General features: G+C 39.4%; 1 protein-coding gene across 1 annotated transcript in view; it reads right to left on the bottom strand.

Moving 5' to 3' along the window:
* The window catches only part of DNAH5 (dynein axonemal heavy chain 5), a 1,563,391-nt gene that overhangs the window by 400,852 nt on the left and 1,134,752 nt on the right, over nt 1-27,787 (bottom strand). The window contains 2 exon segments of the mRNA XM_053715797.1: nt 22,628-22,774; nt 25,304-25,457. Coding sequence (XP_053571772.1) covers nt 22,628-22,774; nt 25,304-25,457 — 301 coding nt within the window.

Below are 27,787 nucleotides of genomic sequence, written 5' to 3' on the forward strand. Positions count from 1 at the left end.
CTACTGCTCTATTGCAGATCAATGATGTACAACCAGAATCTGACTTGACCTTGATCCCAGAAGTATACTCCAAGTTCTCTGAAGTTTTTAGCAAGAAAGAGGCAGAGACGTTACCATCTCATTGTTCTTACGATTGTCCCATAGATTTAAAACCCGGGACCACACCACCATGTGGATGACTCTACCCTCTTAACAAACCAGAGTTGGATCATCTCGAGGAGTACTTGGAAGAAAATTTACGAAAAGGGTTAATACGTCCCTCGGTTTGATCATCAGCTGCCGGAATATTCTTCGTCCGGAATAAGGACCAATCTCTACGTCCAATTATAGATTATAGAGAACTGAATAACATCCCCAAGAAGAACAGATACCCACTACCCCTCATCCCTGAGCTGATCGAAAGACTACAAGACGCAAAGATATATACCAAGTTAGACCTACGTGGAGCTTATAACCTGATTCGCATCAGGGAGGGGGATGAGTGGCTCACTGCGTTTAGGACAAGGTACGGGTTGTATGAATACTTAGTGATGCCCTTTGGGTTAACAAATGCCCCAGCGACCTTTCAATTTTTTATTAATGATGTCTTCAGAGATCTTTTAGATACTTGTGTTGTCGTATACCTGGACAACATCTTGATTTATTCATCCTCCCTGGAAGAACACATAAAGCATGTAAGTTGGGTTTTATCTCATCTACAAGTACAACGCCTTTGTGCAAAGGCCGAAAAGTGCCTATTCCATACTCAAGACATCACATTCCTTGGATACTGTATCAGTCCCAATGGTATACGGATGCAGCAAGATAAGGTAGATGCAGTCAAACAGTGGCCTCAACCCACAACTAGGAAGCAATTACAGCATTTCTTGGGGTTTAGCAACTATTATAGAAAGTTTATTAAGAATTATTCAACGATTGTAAAACCCCTCACAAAACTAACCAGTTCTAACATACCTTACAGATGGAATGATCAAGCTAACCAAGCCTTCCTTTTTCTTAAGAATGCATTTACTTCAGCTCCTATTTTAAGTTTGCCAGACTCTACACTTCAGTTTATATTGGAAGTGGACTCTTCTGAATACGCTTTGGGAGCAGTCTTATCACAACAGAAAACATTGAATTCACCTCTCCATCCAGTTGCATTTTTCTCAAAAACCTTATCCCCAGCAGAGATAAACTATCCCATCGGGGAAAAAGAACTCCTGGCCATCAAAAGGGCCTTTGTGCATTGGAGGCATTTTTTATAGGGTACCAAAGACCCGATTATCATATATACTGATCACCGCAACCTTGAGTACCTACAAAAAAACAAGTCACTATCAAGTAGACAAGTCAGGTGGAATCTCTATTTTAGTCGCTTTAATTACCAGATAATCTATAGGCCTGGCTCACGAGATGGGAAAGCAGATGCGCTCTCAAGAATGGTAGACAAACCACCTTCAAGCTCCTCACCCACTTCGATAATACCTCCTGAAAGATTCCTGGGAGCTGTGATGGTCTCAGAGAGTGACATCCAAGTAGCACTGAAGTTCTACACACAGATACCATACAACAATCTCTTTCAACAAAGACTTTTACTTCCATGGAACCAGACTATACATTCCGGAATCACTTAGGCATCTTCTGATTAGAGAATTCCATGAACCACCCCTGTCAGGACATCCAGGCATCCAAAGGACTCTAGAATTATTACAAAGACACTATTGGTGGCCAAAGATGATTTCTAGTGTACAAGACTATATAAGGTCATGCAATATTTGTACCATTTCGAAGGCAGAGAAGAAACTGCCATACGGGCTCCTAATGCCAATGCCCATTCCAGACTCCCCATGGAACCATATAGGTATGGACTTCATTGTTGATCTACCCCTCAGTGCTGGAAAAAATACCATCTTAGTCATAACGGATCTCTTGACTAAGATGGCACACTTCATTCCTTTTCATAAGATCCCTTCGTCTTTTGAGACTGCTCAACTCTTCCTGAATAATGTAGTATGTCTTCATGGTCTACCTACCATCCTAACAACCGATAGGGGAAGCCAGTTCACTTCCCGATTTTGGAAACATCTCACAACAGCCTTACAAATTGACCATCGTCTAACTACTTCCTATGGCAATCAGAGAGAATCAACCATTGGTTGGAGCAGTATTTAAGATGCTTCTGTGCATATCACCAACAAGACTGGATAACATTTTTGAGTATGGCTGAGTTTTCATATAACAACACCCTAAACTCATCATCTAAAATGACACCTTTCTATGCGAACTATGCATACCATCCACGGTTATCATTCAACTATTCTGGTGTTGAGGACATACCCTCTGTAGACGAGTTATTACGTAAACTGACGGAAAACTTTCTTTTACTAAAGAAAAACATACAACAGGCTCAGGCTTCACAAAAGCGGTTCTATGATCTTAGGAGAAGAACCTCTCCTCATTACGTAGTTGGTGACAAGGTATGGCTTTCCACCAAGTATTTGCGTCTTCAAGTACCTAGCAAAAAGCTTGCCACTCTTTTCATCGGTCCATTCCCTATTCTAAGAATCATAAATGAGAATGCTGTAGTCCTCGACCTTCCACCTTCCCTTAGGTTTCACCCTTCGTTCCATGTGTCACTCCTGAAACCCGTATACTCTTCGGTCACACATGACTCGGTACTTCCCCCAAAACCTACCATCCTGGATGTAGACTCCTTTGAAGTACAAGATATTTTGGATTCCAGAATCGTCAGCGGTGTTCTTCAATATCTTATCCGTTGGAAGGGGTTTTCACCTGATGATGACACTTGGGAACCTTTTGCCAACGTTGATGCTCCCAGGCTTGTAGCTTGCTTCCATAGACGTTACCCTCATAGACCCAAAGCCCAAGCTGAGGGTCGGCTTGCTTGAGGGGGGGGGGATCTGTCAGGAATCCACACCATGTTTTCTATTTTACTTAAGGATACCTGCTCTGCAACACCACTCCCCTATTTAAGTCTTCAGTGCACTTTAAACAGGTGCTTAGTTATTGTGTATTCAACCTGAAACTACGCCTTAGCTGTGTCTCTGTACAGACTTAGCACCATTTACTATTTGCTGCAGTCTCTACCTATCAACTACTATTCTGCTGAACTACGAAGGAGTACAAACAAGCAATTCTATCTACCTACTTTCCAGTCAGCTGTCTTACTACAGTGCTCCGGAACTCCGCTTCTGGAATTTACACAGAGGACTTCTAACTCAGGATTATGCACATAGGACTTTGCTGCCATTAACTGTGAGTTATACCTATCTGGATATTAACAGTACCTAGTTGTTTTCCTTGCTTCTGAGCATTGAGTTCACTCTCCACAAACGCTCCGGTCATGGAACTTGACCACGCCCCCTCCGCTGAGACTCCGGAGCTGAATACAGCAGCTGCAGCTTCTCACAGCTCACCAGACACACACGCAGACTGCTTAACTCAGTGCAGCCCAAGACAGCTGAGCCATACTCTCAGAGTCAGCCTGAATATCCACACACATCGTTCTAGTGTAATCCTATTGATTCAATTTCACGTTCCAGCACCAAATACAGGCTACATACAAAGTGAAGCCTTAATAGCCGGATTGCATCAATTGAAATACAGCTTAACCTATCACAGCATTATTAAATGCACTAACCTTAGCAATATAAACCCACTTAACTATTGTTGGTAAATTGTGTATGAACTCTCTATAATAGACCCACATTGCTCTGCCAAGTACTTAAAGGAATCCAGCTAACACATCTTATACCTATTTGTTTATTCCACATCAAATAGGATTGAAGGTATTTATTACTCTGTGACAATTGAGTAATATCTCAGTTCAATCAATATTCACATCCACTATCAAATCTCACTGAGGACTAATTTACCATACTAGTTCTGTGATAAAGTGATACATTTCCAAAAACTTGTAGCAGTTTGCAGTTGTGATCCTAATACTCATCTAGATCTCACACCTATCCCTGATGATGAGCCATCCAGCAGGACAGAGGAAAAGTGCATAAGATAGAGCAGCACATGCATGCAGCAGGCAGCAAGACAGATCTGGGATTGAAGACAGAAGATCGGGGGTTGAAGACAGAAGATCGGGGGTAAGTGGGGTTAAAAGGGTGACTAGAATCAAGGGCCCCATGAATCCAGAGGGCCCCACTGCATGAGTAGCACAGTTTGATTCTTAGTGTGGAATGCTGACAGGCAGTAAAAATGGGTGATGGCAGTGACAGCAGATCAGGCCATTCCCTCCGGTTTCACTTCAAGGCATGGAGGAAATGGGGCACCATGTACAAGTCCCTAACATTGATTTGTCTGTGCTCTTGTACAGTTTATTTCAGTCTCTAAAGGGCAGCAAAGGGTTAATTGACAGTCTTTGCTAAGTGGAGGGACAGCTTCATTGAAGCCAGTGTCTGTGTTAAATGACAGAGTTGGTGCCAGATGTTCTGGGACTGACCCACCTGATGTTAGACACTTTTTCGTCATTCATTATTCAAAATCTAATGGGGATTTCCATGTTAGATAAAAACAAAGAAAATATATAAAAAATAAGCTTTGTGTCACTTAATGACTACTACCCAGCCATACCCCTAACTGAGCATACCAAAATAATATCAAAGTTAGGAATCTAACTTGGGGATTAGACCCCTCAGGAGCCCCCTGAATGCACTTCCCCTATCCATTCTCATAGATGATATTGAACATACATGCATCATATAAACATCTGTCTTATAAAAACTAGGCTTTGTGTCACTTAGTGACTTATCCAAGTAAACCCCAGAGAGAGTAGAATCCAATTACATCAAAGTTAGGACCCTAACTTGGGGAAAGGACCCTGCAAGAGCCCCTTAAATGCATTGCCCCTATCCACTCTCATAGGTGATACATACATCATATAAGCAACTGCCCTATAAAAACTAGGCTTTGTGTCACTTAGTGACTACTACTCAAGAATACCCCAGACTGAGCAGAATCCAATGACACTAAAGTTAAGACCCTAACTTGAGGATAAGACCCCGCAAGAGCCCCCTGAATGCACTGCCCCTAACCACTCTCATAGGTGATAATGCAAATACATACATCGTATAAACACCTGCCCTATAAAGACTAGGCTTTGTGTCACTTAGTGACTACTATCCAAGTAAACCCCAGAGAGAGTAGAATCCTATGACATCCAACTTGGGGATAGGGCCCCACAAGAGCCCCCTAAATGCACTTCCCCTATCCACTCTCATAGGTGATAATGGCAAACACTTCCATTGTATAAACATCTGACCTATAAAAACTAGGCTTTGTGTCACTTAGTGACTACTACCCAAATATACCCCAGACTGAGCATAATCAAATGACACCAAAGTTAAGACCCTAACTTGGGGATAGGATCCTCAAGAGCACCCTGAATGCACTGCTCCTATCCACTCTCATAGGTGATAATGCAAATGAAGACGACATATAAACATCTGCCCTATAAAAACTGTTCTTTGTGTCACTTAGTAACTACTATCCAAGCAAACCCTAGAGAGAACGTAATCCAATGACATAAAACTTAGGACCCTAACTTGAGGATAGGACCCGCAAGAGCCCCCTAAATGTACTGCCCCTATTCCCTCTCATAAGTGATAATGGAAAAACCTACATCTTATAAACATCTGACCGATAAAAACTAGGCTTTGTGTCACTTAGTAACTACTACCCAATTATACCCCAGACTGAGCAGAATCAAATGACACCAAAGTTAAGACTCTAACTTGGGGATAGGATCCCTCAAAAACCCCTTGAATGCATTGCCCCTATCTATTCTCATAGGAGATAATGCAAATACATACATTGGCATCTATTTATCAAAGCGTCAACTTACCTGCATTCGCCGGCACCAATACGCTTGTCTAAGATCGCCTAACATCGCTGCCGCTGACCTGAATACGTTCTCCAAAATTATCAAAAAAGCTGTCAAAAAGACGTGCACCAAGTACGATGCGATGAGCAGCGGACTGTTGTTAACTGTCATCGATCTCGCTGCTCTTCGGCTTTTTTACAGCTTTCTTGGTACCCTGTCACTTAACATCCAAACTATACTGTTTACCCCTAAACCACCGCTTCCGGAGCCCACCGCAACTAAATAAATTGTTTAACCCCTAAAGTGCCACTCCCGGAGCCCACCGCAACTCTAATAAATGTATTAACCCCTAAACCGCAGCCCCCGGACCCCGCCGCAACTAAATGCAAGTATTAACCCCTAAACCGCCGCTACCGGACCCCGCCGCAACTAAATACAATTATTAACCCCTAAACCGCCGCTCCCGGAGCCCACCGCCACCTAAATTATACTTATTAACCCCTAATCTGCCGCCCCCTACACTGCCGCCACCTACATTATATTTATTAACCCCTAATCTGCCCCCCTACACCGCCGCCACCTACATTATATTTATTATCCCCTAATCTGCACCCCCTACACCACCACATACATTATATTTATTAACCCCTAATCTGCCCCACCCTACACCGCCGCCACCTACATTATATTTATTAACCCCTAATCTGCCCCACCCTACACCGCCGCCACCTACATTGTATTTATTAACCCCTAATCTGCCCTACCCTACACCGCCGCCACCTACATTATATTTATTAACCCCTAATCTGCCACACCCTACACCGCCGCCACCTACATTATATTTATTAACCCCTAATCTGCCCCCCCTACACCGCCACCACCTACCTACATTTATTAAACGCTAATCTGCCACCCCCAACGTCGCCGCCACTATATTAAATTTATTAACCACTAAACCTAAGTCTAACCCTAACCCTAACACCCTAACTTAAATATAATTACAATAAATCTAAATAAAAATAACTATCATTAAATAAATTATTTCTATTTAAAACTAAATACTTACCTATAAAATAAACCCTAAACTAACTACAATATAACTAATATTTACATTGTATCTATCTTAGGGTTTATTTTAATTTTCAGGCAACTTTGTAGTTATTTTAACTAGGTAGAAGAGTTATTAAATAGTTATTAACTATTTAATAACTTCCTAGTTAAAATAAAAACAAATATACCTGTAAAATAAAACCTAACCTAAGTTACAATTACACCTAACACTACACTATAATTAAATAAATTCCCTAAACTAAATACAATTAAAAAAATGTATCTAAAGTACAAAAAAAAAGGGCCTTTTGCGGGGCATTGCCCCAAAATAATTGCCCCAAAGTAATCAGCTCTGTTACCTGAAAAAAAAATTACAACCCCCCCAACATTAAAACCCACCACACACACAACCAACCCTACTCTAAAACCCACCCAATCCCCCCTTAAAAAAACTTAACACTAACCCCTTAAAGATCACCCTACCTTGAGAAGTCTTCACCCAACCGGGCCGAAGTCCTCAACGAATCCCGCAGAAGCGGTCCTCCAGACGGGCAGAAGTCTTCATCCAGGCGGGATCTTCTATCTTCATCCATCTGGCGCGGAGTGGCTCCATCTTCAAGACATCCGACGAGGAGCATCCTCTTCTTTCGACGTCGACTGAAGAATGAAGGTTCCTTTAAGTGACGTCGTCCAAGATGGCGTCCCTTCAATTCCAATTGGCTGATAGAATTCTATCAGCCAATCGGAATTAAGGTAGGAAAAATCCTATTGGCTGATGCAATCAACCAATAGGATTGAGCTTGCATTCTATTGGCTGATTGGAACAGCCAATAGAATGCAAGCTTAATCCTATTGGCTGATTAGATCAGCCAATAGGATTGAACTTCAATCCTATTGGCTGATTGCATCAGCCAATAGGATTTTTCCTACCTTAATTCCTATTGGCTGATAGAATTTTATCAGCCAATCGGAATTGAAGGGACGCCATCTTGGATGACGTCACTTAAAGGAACCTTCATTCTTCAGTTGACGTCAAAAGAAGAGGATGCTGTCATGATCCTCCTATTCCACCTTAACATGCCAACCATTTACTCATACCACCTTTTCATTTAATTAACCACCTACCTGAACTCAATATATACCAGCCTCCTCCCATGGTCCTTTGCTGGTTTATTGAAGTCTCAAGCTACAGTTTCCAGTCCTTACCTATGCTACAACTATTGGGGAATAACTTGTTCTGTTTTACCCTAACCTACTACAGATTTACCTACCTAAAGTCTGAAGCTCTCACGGAATCTCCTTTGGTTACCCTGAGATCCCGCCTCCAACTTCTCTGCTCTGCTGACTTGACACAGGAAACAACTTGGCGTGTGACGCTGCATGCTTGTCTGGCAGCCGAAACTCCGAGGTACACAGAGCGCACTAACCTGCCACAGTGAACGGACAACTGTGATCTGCGCTGACCGGACCCACAGCAGCTGCACGCTGTATGTAAAGGAAGCTCCGCTCCTCCGCAATCAGGTTCCGTATAAACATAACTGAATATCAATGACATGCTGGATGTAATATATATATTGTAAAAGCTTGCCATATACACTACAACTGTAATATTACCCTAAGGCTTGTTGTGGATGTTATATCCTGTTGGGAAAGAAGAGTAACCTGACACTGGGGTTTTCGTTACTATAAAGTTACAAGCAAGGTTTAACACAGAGGCAAGCACACAGATCTCTGCCTGCTAATTACAGGTCTCCGCTGTGTTAACCTCTTCTGAACTGAACTCTCTCCATAGAACATTTTACTTATTTACCGCCTGACTTGCCACCCATTAATAGAAGCTCACATTTTTGGGTAAAAGTTTACTAGGCAATATCAATCCCAAGTGATCAACAGTTCGCTAAATAAACTAGCAAACTGAACTCATTTACTTGTGACAACATAATTTATGCACAAGTATAAAAAATACAACATTTTGTTGCTGAACCTTACAGATGCTCCGCATCGGATGTCTTGAAGATGGACCTGCTCCACGCTGGATGGATGAAGATAGAAGATGCCGCCTGGATGAAGACCTGCCCGTCTGGAAGACCTCTTCTGCCCGGCTTGGATGAAGACTTCTGCCCATCTGGAGGACCACTTCTGCCAGATTCGTTGAGGACTTTGGCCCGGTTGGGTGAAGACTTCTCAATGTAGGGTGATCTTCAAGGGGTTAGTGTTAGGTTTTTTAAGGGGGGATTGGGTGGGTTTTAGAGTAGGGTTGGTTGTGTGGGTGGTGGGTTTTAATGTTGGGGGGGTTGTAATTTTGTTTTTACAGGTAAAAAAGCTGATAACTTTGGGGCAATGCCCCGCAAAAGACCCTTTTAAGGGCTATTTGTAATTTAGTGTAGGGTAGGGCTTTTTTTATTTTGGGGGTTCTTTTTTATTTTGTTAGTAGGATTAGATTAGGTGTAATTAGTTAAAAATTCTTGTAATTATTTTATTATTTTCTGTAATTTAGCGTTTGTTTTTTTGTACTTTAGATTATTTTTCTTAATTGTATTTAATTGTATTTAGTTTAGGGAATTAATTTAATTATAGTGTAGTGTTAGGTGTAATTGTAACTTAGGTTAGGTTTTATTTTACAGGTATATTTGTATTTATTTTAACTAGGAAGTTATTAAATAGTTAATAACTATTTAATAACTATTCTACCTAGTTAAAATAAATACTGTACAAACTTGCCTGTAAAATAAATATAAACCCTAAGATAGCTACAATGTAACTATTAGTTATATTGTAGCTATCTTAGGGTTTATTTTATAGGTATTTAGTTTTAAATAGGAATAATTTATTTAATGATAGTAATATTTATTTATATTTATTTAAATTATATTTAAGTTAGGGGGTGTTAGGGTTAGGGTTAGACTTAGGTTTAGGAGTTAATAAATTTAATATAGTGGCGGCGACATTGGGGGCGGCAGATTAGGGGTTAATAAATATAGGTAGGTGGCGGCGGTGTAGGGGGGGCAGATTAGGGGTGTTTAGACTTGGGGTAAATGTTAGGTTGTTAGGTGTAAACATTCCCATAGGAATATAATGTAGGTGGCGGTGGGCTCCGGGAGCGGTGGTTTAGGGGTTAATAAGTTTATTTAGTTGCGGCGGGGTCCGGGAGCGACGGTTTAGTGGTTAATAAGTTTATTTAGCTGCAGCGGGGTCCGGGAGCAGCGGGATAGGGGTTAATAACTTTTATTTAGGTGGCAGCGGTGTGGGGGGGGGCAGGTTAGGGGTGTTTAGACTTGGGGTAAATGTTAGGTTGTTAGGTGTAAACATTCCCATAGGAATCAATGGGATATAGAGCAGCAGCGAACATAAGTTTTCGCTGCTTTCCGACTCCCATTGATTCCTATGGCATCCGCCGCCTCTAGGGCGGCGGATTGAAAACCAGGTACGCTGGGCCAGAATAGTGGTGAGCGTACCTGGTAGATATTTGCTAACTTACAAAAGTAGTCAGATTGTGCCGAACTTGCGTTCGGAACATCTGTAGTGACGTAAGCATTGATCTGTGTCGGACTGAGTCCAGCGGATCGTATGTTACGTCACAAAATTCTACTTTTGCCGGTTTGTAGGGTTTGATAACTAAGGCGAATCAGGCTCGCCACAAATAAGTTGCGGAATTCCAGCGTATTTGCGGTTGACGTCTTGATAAATAGATGCCCTGCCCTATAAAAACTAGACTTTGTGTAACTTAATGACTACTACCAAAATGTACCCCAGAGTGAGCAGAATCAAATGACACCAAAGTTAAGACCCTAACTTGGAGATATGACCCCTCAAGAGCCCCCTGAATGCACTGCCCCTGTTCAATCTCATAGGTGATAATGCAAATGAAGAATTCATATAAACATCTGCCCTATAAAAACTAGACTTTGTGTCACTTAGTGACTACTATCCAGAGAGAGCAGAATCCAATGACATCAAACTTAGGACCCTAACTTGGGGATAGAACCCCACAAGAGCCCCCTAAATGCCTTGGATAGTAGTCACTAAGTGACAGAAAGTCTAGTTTTTATAGGGCAGGTGTTATACAATGTATGTATTTGCATTATCACCTATGAGAGTAGATAGAGGCAGTGCATTCAGGGGATTCTTGAGGGGTCCTATCCCCAAGTTAGAGTCCTATTTTTGGTGTTATTTGATTCTGCTCAGTCTGGGGTATTATTGGGTAGTAGTCACTAAGTGACACAAAACCTAGTTTTTATAGGTCAGATGTTTATACAATGTATGTGTTTGCCTTTATCATCTAAGAGTGTGGATGGGGCAGTGCATTTAGGGGGCTCTTGCGGGGTCCTAATCCCAAATTAGGGTCTTAAATTTAATGTCATTGGATTCTACTCTCTCTGGGGTTTACTTGGATAGTAAGTCAGTAAGTGACACAAATCCTAGTTTTTATAGGGCAGATGTTTATTTAATGCCTTCATTTGCATTATCACCTATGAGAGTAGATGGGGTAGTGCATTCAGGGGGCTATTGAGGGGTCCTATCCCCAATTTAGAGTCCTAACTTTGGTGTAATTTGATTCTGCTTAGTCTGGGGTACATTTGGGTAGTAGTTATTAATTGACACAAAGCCTAGTTTTTATAGTGCAGATGTTTATACGAAGTATGTATTTGCATTATCACCTATGAGAGTGGATAGGGGCAGTGTATTCAGGGGGCTCTTGAAGGGTCCTATCCCCAATTTAGAGTCCTAACTTTGGTGTAATTTGATTCTGCTTCGTCTGGGGTATACTTGGGTAGTAGTCACTAAGTGTCACAATGCCTAGTTTTTATCGGTCAGATGTTTATAAAATTTATGTTTTCCATACTTTAGAGTGAATAAGGGCAGTACATTCAGGGGGTCCTATCCTCAAGTTAGGGTCCTAAGTTTTATGTCATTTGATTCTGCTTTCTCTGAGGTTTACTTGGATAGTAGTCACTAAGTGACACAAATCGTATTTTTTATATTTTTCTTTGTTTTTATGTAACATAGAAATCCCCATTAGATTTTGAATAACGAATAACGAAAAAGTGCTCCCTGACCTGTGAAGGGCAAACCCGTTTCTTAACTCTTTAATTTGGTTGCGTTTCCTAAACTGCATTTAACCACACTGCTGCCACCAGAGCTCTTTAGCTTGTAACTATTACAATAAAATAGGAAATTAACACACACACACACATATACATATATATATATATATACATATATATACACACACACACACACACATACATACACATACACCAAATCCTTAAAGAATTGCACATGCGAGCAAATTCAACACGGTGCTCTACTATTAAACATACAAAAACTCAGATTGTATCCTGGTTCGGCAGCTCCTATATGGATACAAAGCAGGCGGACACAGGGAATAAATCTTCAAATACAACAGCAAACGAATCAGGCCCAAATCTATAATGTTTCTGCTCACACCAGAGCTTTTTTCAAATGGAGGCCAAATCAGACATAATTAAGTGCACAAAGAAACCCCTTTAAATAGGAATTATTGAAGCGGCCGCTACAAACTCACCATAGGGCACTCCTGATTATCTCTCACTAGTGACGTCAGACGTCACAAGTCCATATGGCAGATAAGTTGAGAATGCACATGGGCCGAGTGCAGTGACAGAAAAAAAGCTGTAAACCAACTGCAATAGACGAATCAAAATAATAAATCCAGCAGCACCGCAGCAAATATATAACAATAAGTTTATTTTTCTTCACATCAAATAGGTACAGCTCACGGAATAAACGTTTTTTCCATGAGCTGTACCTATTTGATGTGAAGAAAAATAAACTTCTTGTTATATATATGCTGCCGTGCTGCTGGATTTATTATTTTGAAACCCCTTTAAAAAACCCTTTAATCACCTGTGACAACTTAACCTAAATCCATCAGCTGTTCGCGCCACCAGAGATACTTAGAAGCGCATTGGCACATTCACCAGCATTGCTTTAGCAACATGAAAACCCAACCAGTGTTAACCAATTGGTCGCGCTTACTATACCACCAATGATGCGCGCATCAGCTGATGTTATACTACAATAAAAATATAATTAAATACAAAGCGTATGTGCAACATATTTGATCCACAGATATCAGGAGTATGGATCACTATAATTATAAAATTATCCTATAATTTCATCAGCAATGTACAATTAATAATATTTAGAGCGTATACAAACTACATATAAATTATCAGACAAGGCTCTACATATATATTCATCACCAGCTGCACTGTGCTCTGAGTTTAAATCTTCATCATACAGGTTAAGGTTAGAGGGGCAGCATTCAGAACATCCCGTGCTGTGTTAATCTCTTTAATGTGTTGCAGTTCAGTACTATTCCAGGTTCCCTGTCTGTTATTTTATCTCTCTGCTTCTCTAATTATATTACCTCTTCTGTTGATTAATGAGGCCAGTGCTCCTTGACCTGTAAATGACACTTCACTGACTGTTACAAATAAGGAACAGGACTTGGGGATTATTATTTCAGATGATTTAAAATTTAGTAAACATTGTAGTACTTCAGCGAGCAAGGCCAGTAGAATGCTTGGATGTATTGGTAGAGGTATTTGCAGCAGAAATAGTAAGGTTCTTATGCCACTTTACAGATCATTAGTTAGGCCTCATCTTGAGTATTGGGTACAGTTCTGAAGGCCATATCTTCAGAAGGATATTAACAAACTTGAATCTGTGCAAAGGAGGCCTACCAAAATGGTACATAGTCTAAAAAATAAAAAACTTACCAGGATAGGCTCAATTACCTAAATATGTATAGCTTAGAGGAGAGAAGGAAAATATGTGATATGATAGCAACTTTCAAGTACGTTAAAGGGCTTAGTAAAACTGAGGCTGTGGGTATTTTACATAAAATAGAAAATTCAAGAACAAGGGGTCATGATCTCAAGTTGAAGGGCAGTAGATTCACGAGTAATTTGAGGAAGCACTTCTTTACAGAAAGAGTGATGACAAAAACTGTGGGGGACTTTAAAAATGCCTTGGACAAGCATAAGGCTATCCTACGAACTAGATAAGTTAATACTTTAAGGTAATATTGGGCAGACTTGCTGGGCCTATGGCTCTTATCTGCCATCACTATCTATGTTTCTATGTGAAGGGCAATCCATTTTTGTAACTCTTTTAGTTAGTTGTGTTTCCTCATCTGCATTTAACCACATAGCTGCCACCAGAGCTCTTTAGCTTGTAACTATTACACTAAAATAGGAATTTACACACACTCACACACATATGTGTGTGTGTGCTTAGAATGGGGATTTAGTTTGGCTTATATCTTTTTGCAACAAATAACTAAAAAATAGCTAAAAAAAAATAGGAATAGTTCACTTTTCTTATTTTTACTTTTCAATAAAGATATTGCAATGCAAAAATATTTCTGTTTTACCAATATTAAAGGGACACTGTACCCAAAATTTTTCTTTCGTGATTCAGATTGAGCATGAAATTTTAAGCAACTTTCTAATTTACTCCTATTATCAAATTTTCTTCATTCTCTTGGTATCTTTATTTGAAATGCAAGAATGTAAGTTTAGATGCCGGCCCATTTTTGGTGAACAACCTGGGTTGTCCTTGCTGATTGGTGGATAAATTCATCCACCAATAAAAAAGTGCTGTCCAAAAGTACTGAAACCAAAAAAAAGCTTAGATGCCTTCTTTTTCAAATACTGATAGCAAGAGAACGAAGAAAAATTGATAATAGGAGTAAATTAGAAAGTTGCTTAAAATTGCATGCTCTTTATGAATTACAAAAGAAAAAAATTGGGTACAGTGTCCCTTTAATGACATGATGTTCAAATAATGCTCATTCTGATTGCACACTATTTTTGTTGCTACAGATTGTTGAAATGAGGATAATAGGGGTCTTGTATCACACTTTAGGCCTTGAGGATTAATTTTGAAGCAATATTTCTCTAGCCTGTGCATGGGTATATGTTTGTTTTGTTCATCTGCTTTGCTTGTCTGACATGATTCGCTCAGCGGATCATGTCCAAGAGACATCGATGAATGCTGACAGCATACGCTGTCGGCATTTATCATTGCACAAGCAGTTCTTGTGAACTGCTTGTGCAATGTCGCCCCCTGCAGATTTGCGGCCAATCGGCCTCTAGCAGGGGGTGTCAATCAGCCCATTTGTATAGGATCGGGCGGATTGATGTCCGCAGCCTCAGAGCAGGCGGACCAGTCAAGGAGTCTTAAAGGGACACTGTACCCAAAATTGTTCTTTCATGATTCAGATTGAGCATGAAATTTTAAGCAACTTTCTAATTTACTCCTATTATCAAATTTTCTTCATTCTCTTGGTATCTTTATTTAAAATGCAAGAATGTAAGTTTAGATGCTGGCCCATTTTTGGTAAACAACCTGGGTTGTCCTTGCTGATTGGTGGATAAATTCGTCCACCAATAAAAAATTGCTGTCCAGAGTACTGAACCCAAAAAAGCATATATGCCTTCTTTTTCAAATAGATAGCAAGAGAACAAAGAAAAATTGATAATAGGAGTAAATTAGAAAGTCGATTAAAATTGCATGCTCTTTCTGAATTACAAAACAAAATTTTTGGGTTCAGTGTCCCTTTAAGAATGCTGCTTCATAACTACTGTTTCCGGCGAGCCTGAAGGCTCGTGCGGAAACCAGGCATAAAGCTCCAAATTTAAATATTTTAATGTTAGGGTAAATGGGAAAAATGTTTTTTGCATTTGACCTCATTTATAAGGAATTATTTTTAGATCAGGTGGATTGATGTCCGCAGCCTCAGAGCAGGTGGGCCAGTTATGGAGCCGCAGTTTTAAGACCGCTGCTTCATAATTGCCGTTTCCTAAAGGCTCTATTCGGAGCTTGATAATTCGGCCCCTTGATCTTTTTGCCTTGAATTGTTTTAAACTTTTTTTTTGTTTTTGTTTTTGTTTTTTAACAGCTTTTCTTATTTGTTAATATGCTTTGTAGAGGGACAAACCAGCATTGGCAATCAAAGCAGTATACATAAAGCATAGTACAGATGCACAGTAGGAACTTACTGGATTGAGTTAGAGACTCTCTGTATTTCTGTTTTAATTTGGTTTATCAGTCACTCTGTGTTTTGAGTATCTGAAAGGATACTGTACCTTCTAGTGCTTTAATAGGGAGTTTGTTTTACACTCTTAAAAATCCTGTGTGAGGAATAGTGTCTAAAGGCGACATGTAAATTCTCCTCCTTATTCTGTTGCAATCAAAGGAGGCCCCTGGACATGGAGCATAGCCTAGGGACACACAGGCACACCAAAATACACATATATACACACACCTACCTACCTACACATGCACACACACCTACCCACCCCACACACACACATTCACACCTACACATTTTGTCTTTATATATAAAGAAGATGATTGACGAAATCCTTAGTCGCCTGTAAGTAAAACTTCAAGGCACGGACCACGTCCAGGTTATGTAACAGACGCTCCTTCTTAGAAGAAGGATTAGGACACAAGGAAGGAACAACAATTTCCTGATTAATATTCTTATTGGAAACAACCTTAGGAAGAAATACAGGTTTGGTACGCAAAACCACCTTATCAGAATGAAATATGAGATAAGGCAAATCACATTGCAACGCTGAAAGCTAAGAAACTCTTTGAGCAGAAGAAATATCAACTAAAAACAGAACTTTCCAAGATAACAATTTAATATCTATGGAATGCATGGGTTCAAATGGAACCCCTTGAAGAACTCAAACTAAATTCAAACTCCAGGGAGGAGTAATTGGTCTAAATACAGGCTTAATTCTAGTTAGAGCCTGACAAAAAGACTTGAACATCTGGCACATCTGCCAAAAGTTTGTGAAGCAAAATTGACAAAGCGGAAATTTGTCCCTTTAAAGAACTTGCTGATAACCCTTTCTCCAATCCTTCTTGGAGAAAAGACAGAATCCTGGGAATCCTAATTTTACTCCATGAGTAACCCTTGGATTCACACCAATAAAGATATTTATGCCATATCTTATGATAGATTTTTCTAGTGACAGGCTTTCAAGCCTGTATCAAAGTATCAATGACCGAATTGGAGAATCCTCGCTTAGATAAAATCAAGCGTTCAATCTCCACGCAGTCAGCTGCAGAGAAACTAGATTTGGTTGTTGGAAAGGACCTTGAATGAGAAGGTCCTGTCTCAAAGGAAGTTTCCACGGAGTCAGAGAGGACATGTCCACTAAATCCGCATACCAAGTCCTACGTGGCCACGCAGGCGCTATCAGGATTACTGAAGCTCTCTCCTGTTTGATTCAAGCAATCACGCGTGGAAGGAGAGGAAACGGTGAAAACACATAAGCTAGGCTGAACGACCAAGGCACTGCCAAGGCATCTATCAGTTCGGCCTGGGGATCCGTTGACCTGGATCCGTAACGTGGAAGCTTGGCATTCTGATGAAATGCCATCAGATCCAGTTCTGGTCTTCCCCATTTGTGAATCAATGAAGCAAACACTTCCGGATGGAGTTCCCACTCCACCGGATGAAAAGTCTGACGACTTAGAAAATCCACTTCCCAGTTTTCTACTCCTGGGATGTAGATTGCCGACAGATAACAAGCGTGGGCCTCCGCCCATCGGATTATCATCTCTAAGGAACTCCTTGTTCCCCCTGATGATTGATATATGCCACAGTCGTGATGTTGTCCAACTGGAATCTGATGAATTTGGCTGAAGCCAACTGAGGCCATGCCTGCAGCGCATTGAATATTGCTCTCAGTTCCAGAATATTGATTGGAAGTAGAGACTCCACCTGAATCCAAACACCCTGAGCCTTCAGGGAATTCCAGACTGCACCCCAGCCCAGAAGACTGGTGTCCGTTGTCACTATCACCCACGAGGGTCTGCGGAAACATGTCCCCTGGGACAGATGATCCGACGACAACCACCAAAGAAGAGAGTCTCTGGTCTCTTGATCCAGATTTATCTGAGGAGATAAATTCGCATAGTCCCCATTCCACTGTCCAAGCATGCACAGCTGCAGTGGTCTGAGATGAAAGCGGGCAAACGGAATGATGTCCATTGCCGCTACCATGAATCCAATGACCTCCATACACTGAGCCACTGATGGCCGAGGAATGGACTGAAGTGCTCGGCAAGTATTTAGAATCTTTCGCCTAGATTTAGAGTTTTGTCGGTAAAGACCCGCGGTGCTAACGCTGCTTTTTTTCCCAGCGCACCCTTAAGACAACACTGGTATTTAGAGTTGTCTGAGTGGCTGCGTTAGGCTCAGAAAAGGGAGCGTAGATCATAATTTAGCTCCATTTCAACTCTCAATACCAGCGTTGCCTATGGTAGCGGTAAGCTGGAAAAACATGCTCGTGCACAATATCCCCATAGGAAACAATGGGGCTGAGCTGGCTGAAAAAAAAACCTAACACCTGCAAAAAAGCAGCGTTCAGCTCCTAACGCAGCCCCATTGTTTCCTATGGGGAAACACTCTCTAAGTCTACACCTAACACCCTAACATGAACCCAGAGTCTAAACACCCCTAATCTTACACTTCTTAACCCCTAATCTGCCGCCCCCACTATCGCTGACACCTACATTATAATATTAACACCGCCGCCACCTACATTATAGCTATGAAACCCCTAATCTACTGCCCCTAACATCGCCGACACCTATATTATATTTATTAACCCCTAATCTGCCCCCCCCCAACGTCGCCGCCACCTACCTACACTACCTAACCCCTAATCTGCTGACCGGACCTCGCCGCCACTATAATAAATGTATTAACCCCTAAACCGCCGCATTCCCACCTCGCAAACACTATAATAAATTGTATTAACCCCTAATCTGCCCTCCCTAACATCGCCGCCACCTACCTACAATTATTAACCCCTAATCTCCCGCCTGCAACGTCGCCGCTACTATAATAAAGTTATTAACCCCTAAACCTGAGTCTAACCCTAACCCTAACACCCCCTAAGTTAAATATAATTTTAATTAAACGAAATAAATTTACTATTATTAAATAAATTATTCCTATTTAAAACTAAATACTTACCTAGAAAATAAACCATAAGATAGCTACAATATAACTAATAATTATAGCTATTTTAGGATTTATATTTATTTTACAGGCAACTTTGTATTTATTATAACTAGGTACAATAGCTATTAAATAGTTAATAACTATTTAATAGCTACCTAGTTAAAATAAGTACAAAATTACCTGTAAAATAAATCCTAACCAAAGTTACAAATACACTTAACACTACACTATCATTAAATTAATTAAATAAATTACCTACAATTAGCTAAACTAAAATACAATTAAATAAACTAATCTATAATACAAAAACAAACACTAAATTACAGAAAATAAAAAAATATTACAAGAAGTTTAAACTAATTACACCTAATCTAAGCCCCCAAATAAAATAAAAAAGCCCCCTAAAATAATAAAATGCCCTATTCTAAATTACAAAAGTAATCAGCTCTTTTACCAGCCCTTAAAAGGGCATTGCCCCAAAGTAATCAGCTCTTTTACCTGTAAAAAAAATACAACCCCCCCAACATTAAAACCCACCACCCACATACCCCTACTCTAACCCACCCAAACCCCCCTTAAAAAACCTAACGCTAACCCCCTGAAGATCTCCCTACCTTGAGTCATCTTCACCCAACAGGGCCGAAATCTTCATCCAAGGTGCGCAGAGGAGGTCCTTCCAATCAGCCAATAGAATGCGAGCTCAATACGATTGGCTGATTGGATCAGCCAATCGGATTGAACTTCAATCTGATTGGCTGACTGAATCAGCCAATCAGATTTTTCCTACCTTAATTCCGATTGGCTGATAGAATCCTTGGATGACGTCACTTAAAGGTACCGTCATTGTGTTAGAAGACTCCGGATGAAGAGGATGGCTTTGCGTCGGCTCCTTGGAAGATGGCTCCGCTCCGGATGGATGAAGATTGAAGACGCCGCCTGGATGAAGACTTCTACCAGATGAAAGACCTCCTCTGCGCACCTTGGATGAAGATTTCGGCCCGGTTGGGTGAAGACGACTCAAGGTAGGGAGATCTTCAGGGGGTTAGCGTTAGGATTTTTTAAGGGGGGTTTGGGTGGGTTAGAGTAGGGGTATGTGGGTGGTGAGTTTTAATTTTGGGGGGGTTGTATTTTTTTTTACAGGTAAAAGAGCTGATTACTTTGGGGCACTGCCCCGCAAAAAGCCCTTTTAAGGGCTTTTAAAAGAGCTGATTACTTTTGTAATTTAGAATAGGGTAGGGCATTTTATTATTTTGGGGGGCTTTTTTATTTTATTAGGGGGCTTAGATTAGGTGTAATTAGTTTAAACTTCTTGTAATATTTTTTTATTTTCTGTAATTTAGTGTTTGTTTGTTTTTGTATTATAGATTAGTTTATTTAATTGTATTTTAGTTTAGCTAATTGTAGGTAATTTATTTAATTAATTTAATGATAGTGTAGTGTTAGGTGTATTTGTAACTTAGGATAGGGTTTATTTTACAGGTAATTTTGTACTTATTTTAACTAGGTAGCTATTAAATAGTTATTAACTATTTAATAGCTATTGTACCTAGTTAAAATAAATACAAAGTTGCCTGTAAAATAAATATAAATCCTAAAATAGCTACAATGTAATTATTAGTTATATTGTAGCTATCTTATGGTTTATTTTCTAGGTAAGTATTTAGTTTTAAATAGGAATAATTTATTTAATTATAGGAATATTATGTTGTTTTATTTAAATTATATTTATGTTAGGGGGGTGTTAGGGTTAGACTTAGGTTTAGGGGTTAATAACTTTATTATAGTAGCGGCAAAGTTGCGGACGGGAGATTAGGGGTTAATAATTGTAGGTAGGTGGCGGCGGTGTTAAGGAGGGCAGATTAGGGGTTAATACAATTTATTATAGTGTTTGCGAGGCGGGAGTGCGGCGGTTTAGGGGTTAATACATTTATTATGGTGGCGGTGAGGTCCGGTCGGCAGATTAGGGGTTAGTAAGTGTAGTTAGGTAGCGGCGACGTTGGGGGTGGGCAGATTAGGGGTTAATAAATATAATATAGGTGTCGGCGATGTTAGGGGCAGCAGATTAGGGGTTCATAGCTATAATGTAGGTGGCGGCGGTGTCTGGTCGGCAGATTAGAGGTTAAAACATTTTATTAGAGGGTTTGCGATGTGGGGGGCCTAGGTTTAGGGGTACATAGGTAGTTTATGGGTGTTAGTGTACTTTATAGCACAGTAGTTAAGAGCTTTATGTTCCGGCATTAGCCCATAAAGCTCTTAACTACGGACTTTTTTTGCGGTTGGAGTCTTGTCGGTAGAGGCTCCACTTCTTCCAAGACTCCAAATACCAGCGTTAGGCAAATCCCATTAAAAAGATAGGATACGCAATTGACGTAAGGGGATCTGCGGTAGCCTGGAGTCGCGGAAAGAAAGTGAGCGGTAGACCCTTTCCTGTCTGACTCTAAATACCAGCGGGCGGTAAAAAGCAGTGTTAGGACCCCTTAACGCTGCTTTTGATGGCTAACGCCAAACTCTAAATCTAGGCCTTTGTTTTTCTGACCTCCGTCAGAAATATTTTCATGTCTACCGAGAAGGGAACCCTTGTCCGTGGAATTAATGAACTCTTTTCTATGTTCACCTTCCAACCGTGAGTTCTCAGGAAAGACAATACTATTTCCGTGTGAGATTTTGTCAAATGATAAGTTGACGCCTGAATCAGAATATCATCCAGATAAGGCGCCACAAGTAAGGATGAAATCCGTGGACTTGTCGTATTTTGTAGAAGAAAGTCCTTTGTCGATTGAACAAACAATTGCAATTCAGACATTTTGTTACTCAATAACTGCACATTAGAATGAAATATACAAGAAAGTACCATGTAAGCTCTGAAGCCATGCAAGGGAGCTCCCACAAATTATCTGCTTCATAGTCATATTGCCGCAGGAAGTAGCACATTGTTCAACCATAATTTTTTATTTTTTATTTTAACAATACTGTATGCATTTGTGTGTAAATATGCTATGTTGTAACATTATATATATATCTCTGCCAACGTATAGGTTGCTTAGTCTCTTTTTGAGACTGACTCTTATGAAAAAACGTATTAATTATGTGTGTGTCTCCTTGTACATTTTTAAAATCAATATATATTAAATTGTGCTACAAATAACGTATAATAAAATAATTTATCACACAACTATACATATTAATAACTATAATATAAAGGTAGTATAGTCCTTGGTTATTGTAAACATGCAGGACTAAGGGCCAGATTACAATTGTTGCGCTATTATTAGAGTTAGGGTTTTGCTCGCGTGCAAACATTTTACTTTCAACTTGTAATACACGTGCTAACTCAGCCGTGTTAAAAGCTTTACTTCCAATGGTGTTTGCGTGCAACCGAAAGTGATAAACGTACCACTTGTAACCTGGCCCTAATTGTTTGAAACATTGATAAACTGCTAGATGTACTTAAATATTAAATATTTATGTACAATAATAAATCAGTTAAGACAGATTATCAACATATATTATAGTAACAAATAAGGATGATTCGGATAAGGATTACTTAAAAATAAGCACAAAACATGTAAAATATTTGTATAAAACTGATATTTTTTTACCATATATATTTAATGATATTTAGAAGTTATATTATATAATAATCACACAAAATTATTAATTGTGTTTTTCTGTAACCTCTTTAGAAAAGTGCATTGTTATACCTCTTTTAGCACGAAGGGTTTTTCTCCATAAGGTAGAAAAAATGCCATCCGTCCAATCATTAGTAGCCACATCAAGGCGACCAAACATCTGAGGAGCTGTAATTGCTTTGGGGTTCATTCTCATTTCCCTGTGTGGTTCCCCACAATCTGTCAAAATTAACAAATTAAAGTTTAGCAATCCTGTGCATGTGATTTTAGCAAAACATAGTAAATATAAATATAATTTAAAGACCAACTAGCATAATAGATGAATAATATTACTGCATATTTAGGCCTTTGTTTCTCTAAATTAATAAACATTTATTTATTTTATTCAGCCCTTAAAAGTTAACTATAACAGTACAAATAGTTACATTACATTGTAGTAATTATTCTGTGTAAGGAATGCAATGTGTAGATAATGTATCCTTTAAAGAGACATTGTACACTAGATTTTTCTTTGTATATTTTTTTAGATGATCCATTTATATAGGTATCTTGGTGGCTGGTCTATCAGGTTATCTGGATCCCCAGATATTGGTAAATTTACCCCGCTCCTATATTATTTTGTTTTCGTGGTCAGATTTGTCCATATCACCCTTGTACTTTCCTAATGCCAATTTCATGACAACTTTTCAAAAAATATATATTTCGGGAGAACATCCTCATTGGATTGATAAACGAAGGTGATACATTTATATGTTGTATGACTGTGGGTAAAAACCTATACATTGTGCTTTAAGAACTGGCCAACTATATCACCTATATTATTATCTAGTAACACATTAACCAGGAAACTGGTTGTACAAACTTTTCTTCTTCCCTAACCTGTGCCTCAGTCCTTGAGAGGCAGATGGTACTGAAAGTTTCTTACACACATTTTCACTATTCATTTCAGGGAGGCAGAGGCTGAATGAGAAACTAAGTGGGGATCTGCAATAACACTGGAGTCCCTTAGTTAAGCTTGATAAAAGTCAATTTCAAAACAGTTCACATTCTCATAAGCTAATTCTGTATAATATGCTTCACCGTAAACCTTACACTCAGGACAGACATTTTTTTAGTTGTTAGCACTTGGAGATCAGCCTGTAGGCAATAACAGATAAGATGACCTGGTTATTTGTATGTTGAAGTGGTCCAGTAGGTCCTTTTGGTTAGAAACTTTTTTGGAGTGGAAATAAAAACAAGGTTTATAACAGAAGCAGTTGTATCAACTGGTAAAAGGGTTAGCCCACATTCCAGTTGTTGCTCTGTCATGGTAGACAAGGCTCCTAAAAACAGTGAGAACTTGTCTAACCTGAACGAAGACTATGGTTTCAGATCATGAACCCAGTACTAAATATCTGAGGCAGCATAAGTGGAATACTACTCCAGGAGAATCAGTTACTGATAGACCTCTGATGAAACAGTATGCTTACCCCCTTAAACAAACTAACAGGTTTAAACCTTACTTTGCCACTCTAAATAGGAGTCAATGGATCCATGTCTCAGCTTCTAGAACTTAACCACTCTGTAGTTCCAAATATGAGTTTTTCAGGAATGCCTGTGTGTTTAAGCCGCTCTACCCAACACTTTACTTGTCAGGATAAAAATCTGGTCTCAGGTTTCAAGTTCAAACAGGATACACAGCCTCTAACAACTATTAATACATTCCTTCTGTTTATAGAAACGGAAGAAGGCTTGATGTTGGATCTTGGGGTGTCTCATCTGCATCAAAATCAAAATCATCCTCTCAAGGGATCACTTATCATATGAGGGTGTTCAGTAGTATTTATTTTAAGTTGCTCTAACATGGCTTCTTTATAAATGTGGAGCACACAGCTAGGTGGTTAATTCAGTGGCATTACTGCAAGATTTGACACTGCTCCCTGTCAGCCCTCAGAAACTTTGGGGAAGTATTAAGAAACTCATCTACCCTTATCTCTAGAGGCATCCTGCTTAATGGTAATTTAAATCTAAAATGTGTCTCGTTAATGGTTCTAGATTTCCCAGTGAGGGGTATCTACCTTCTAATCCCGAACATGTCCTAAATGCTGATTTTTCTCTCCCTGTGAGGAGGATCCCTCTACTGCCACTAAGAAGTGATGAGTAATCATCATGTGCAATTTAGTGTTAAAGGGACAGTCTAGTCAAAATTAAATTAAGATTCAGATAGGGCATGCGATTTTAAACAACTTTCAAATTTACTTTTATCATCACCTTTTCTTTGTTCTCTTGGTATTCTTTGTTGAAAGCTATACCTAGGTAGGCTCATATGCTTATTTCTAAGCCCTTGAAGGCCCCCTCTTATCTAAGGGCATTTTAACAGTTTTTCATTGCTATGGGGCATTAGTTCATGTGTGCCATACAGATAACATTGTGCTCACGCCCATGGAATTACCTAGGAGTCAGCACTGATTGGCTAAAATTGAAGTTTGTCAAAAGAACTAAAATAAGGGGGCAGTCAGCAGAGGCTTAGATACAAGGTAATCACAGAAATAAAAATTATATTAATATAACTGTGTTGGTTATGCAAAACTGGGGAATGGGTAATAAAGGGATTATCTATCTTTTTAAACAATAACAATTCTGGAGTAGACTGCCCCTTTAACATCTTCACAGTTATTACATGTCTCATCCATATACCTCAATTCAGTATTATCCCCATGTTTAACAGAATACATGATGGTTAAATAAATGCCATTTTTCATATGTTACCTGTCATTGCCTTCATCAGTGTATGAATACAAGTAGTTTTTCCTGCCCCGCTTGGTCCTAGAGTCATCATACCATGCCTTACTCTCTGGGTTTCAAATAGTTGAATAATCTTAAGCTTCCATGGTGGATGACAAATTAAACCAGACTTTTCTACCTATAGGCAGAAGAATAGCAAAAATAAATTTACATTTTAGAAATGTCTGTATACACACATGTAATGCTAATTAATGTTTTATTTTAATAATTGAGAAAATAGTAACACTATTGTTAATTAAATCAATCATCTTACTAAACTGGGGAATTTGAGAGATATTTTGCAGTTTGGCCCACATAATATCATTAAAGTAATTAATTATTTGTAAGATCTTTAAATGCATACATTTTACTAAGCACTTGATCTGGACCTGTATTGAAATTCAAGATGAGAGACTTGCAGTTCTAATAGTTTGGCATTTAAAAAATCTGAATGCAAATCATAGTAATCACTAGTTCAATATAGGTTGGAAATTTCATTACAGCCATAGAGGATGTTATTATTAGTTATTTGACAACCTTGAGCTGCTGTCAGACATTTAGATGCTGCTCACATTTAAGTACCGCTGCCGGGAATCATTTTTCTGTGAGAAATCCACACAAATTATATCTATATAAATGGTGCCTTTTTAAAAACAAGTCTTACAGTGTGAGAAATGTTTCAGAATGCACTAACGTGACCAGAAATAGCCTCGACCATTTAATCTTGTTTCTAAACCGTAGCAAACTCAAAAAACACCTTTTGTACAATAAATTAACATAACAAATGTATACTTATTTTTTTTTACAGTTTAATGCATACATATTACACATCATATACACACGTAATATATACCCATAATGTCAAAGCTCAAATAGTTAAACAGTAATGTTTTTCCTTAAAATAATTAATGCCATTGATTTCTCAACCTCAAATCCACAAATATATATGTTATTGTCACGACAACACAAAATTCTGTACTTACAAAAATAGCCTTAATAAATCTAGACTACTGTAAATTAAAGGGGCAGTGTTCTGTAAATTGTTTCCCCCTTTAATATGTTCCCAATGACCCATTTTACCTGCTGTTGTGTATTAAATTGTTGAAATTTATGTTGTCATTTGAAATACTTGCTTTTTCCTTTTGTAACCACATTTATACAGTAAATTCCAATACTTACTGTTATACTGGTTATCGAAAAGCTATGTATACAAGATCGGTTAGAAAAAATCAAGCTTCCAGTGGGGTTGGGGAGGAGGGCAGAGAAATAATAAAATATTTTTTCAAAATGGGACTTCCGGTGGGTGGGACTTCTGGGTGGAAGCAGTTGGTAAGAGCTCCTTTCACAAAACTCAAATAACTACCTTTCTACTGCGACCATCCAGACCCCCACAAGCCATATCTTATTGGGAGACTAGGTCTTGGTCATCGCCAGTGGATCCTTTATTTGTGCAGGGCACGCCATCTGCCCTAGCCCCCGGTCGCCACTACCGCTACGCCGCAACCCAAGTGGCAGAAGGTTGCAGCATGAAGGAAAAGTGCAAATCCATAATTCTGCCTAATTGAAGTACCACTAGATAACTGAGGAGCAGCGGTGACTAAACAACCCACTAGGCGTCTTCAGTGCAGCTATAGCGGGGCTGCATCAACTTAAAATTGTGAGTCCAGGATTGGGCTTACCATGCGCCTCTTTGCATTTGGAGTGAGTGATCCGCTCACCCTGAAAAAGAGCTTGCCAGCAGTAACTGACAACGCTCACACATCAGCTCTGGCCGGACGCTCTGTGGAGTTTGGGATAGGGAGTGAGAGGCATTTCCACTCAGAGGGGCCATGAAATAGCATACAAGGCGTTACCCTGGACTGCATAGCTCCCCACAATCCTCTCTAGGGAATAAAGGAGAAAAACACATAACTGGATCTCCTCACATAACTCTTATTTGGGCATCCGACTGTGCTGAGAAGGGGCTCTGCACTGCAGTGCAAATTTAACAGTATACCCACTGTATATGTGAAGACTTGAAAAAGGCGATATATATCTGGTAAGCAATCTTCTGATACAAGGTGTTTTATATATTTTGCAGTATTGCCCTTTTTTCACAGGAATATTCAGGAGACTTTCACACTCACAGATGGGATTTCACTAACAGAAGACACTTGAAGCTCACCACTTCCACTCCCCTCCCACATATTTTTTTTACCCATTTTTATTTATTTTTCACTATCTATTTTTTCACTTCTTGCAGTTGGATTTTTAGTCATCTTTTTGTGATTTTTTTTTTGACAACCATCTGTCACTTTTCCTTCACTAGTTTCACTATTTTAACATTGGAATATTTTGGGATTTATATTTTTTCACATCATCACTTTTTTCTCATTGAACATTCTAAATCGGACATACTTTATTGGGACAATTTTATTGGGATAATGCTTACCCCAACATCTTAATTGGGACACTTACCACAACACCTTA

This window comes from Bombina bombina, chromosome 5, assembly GCF_027579735.1.
Source record: "Bombina bombina isolate aBomBom1 chromosome 5, aBomBom1.pri, whole genome shotgun sequence".
NCBI lineage: Eukaryota > Metazoa > Chordata > Amphibia > Anura > Bombinatoridae > Bombina > Bombina bombina.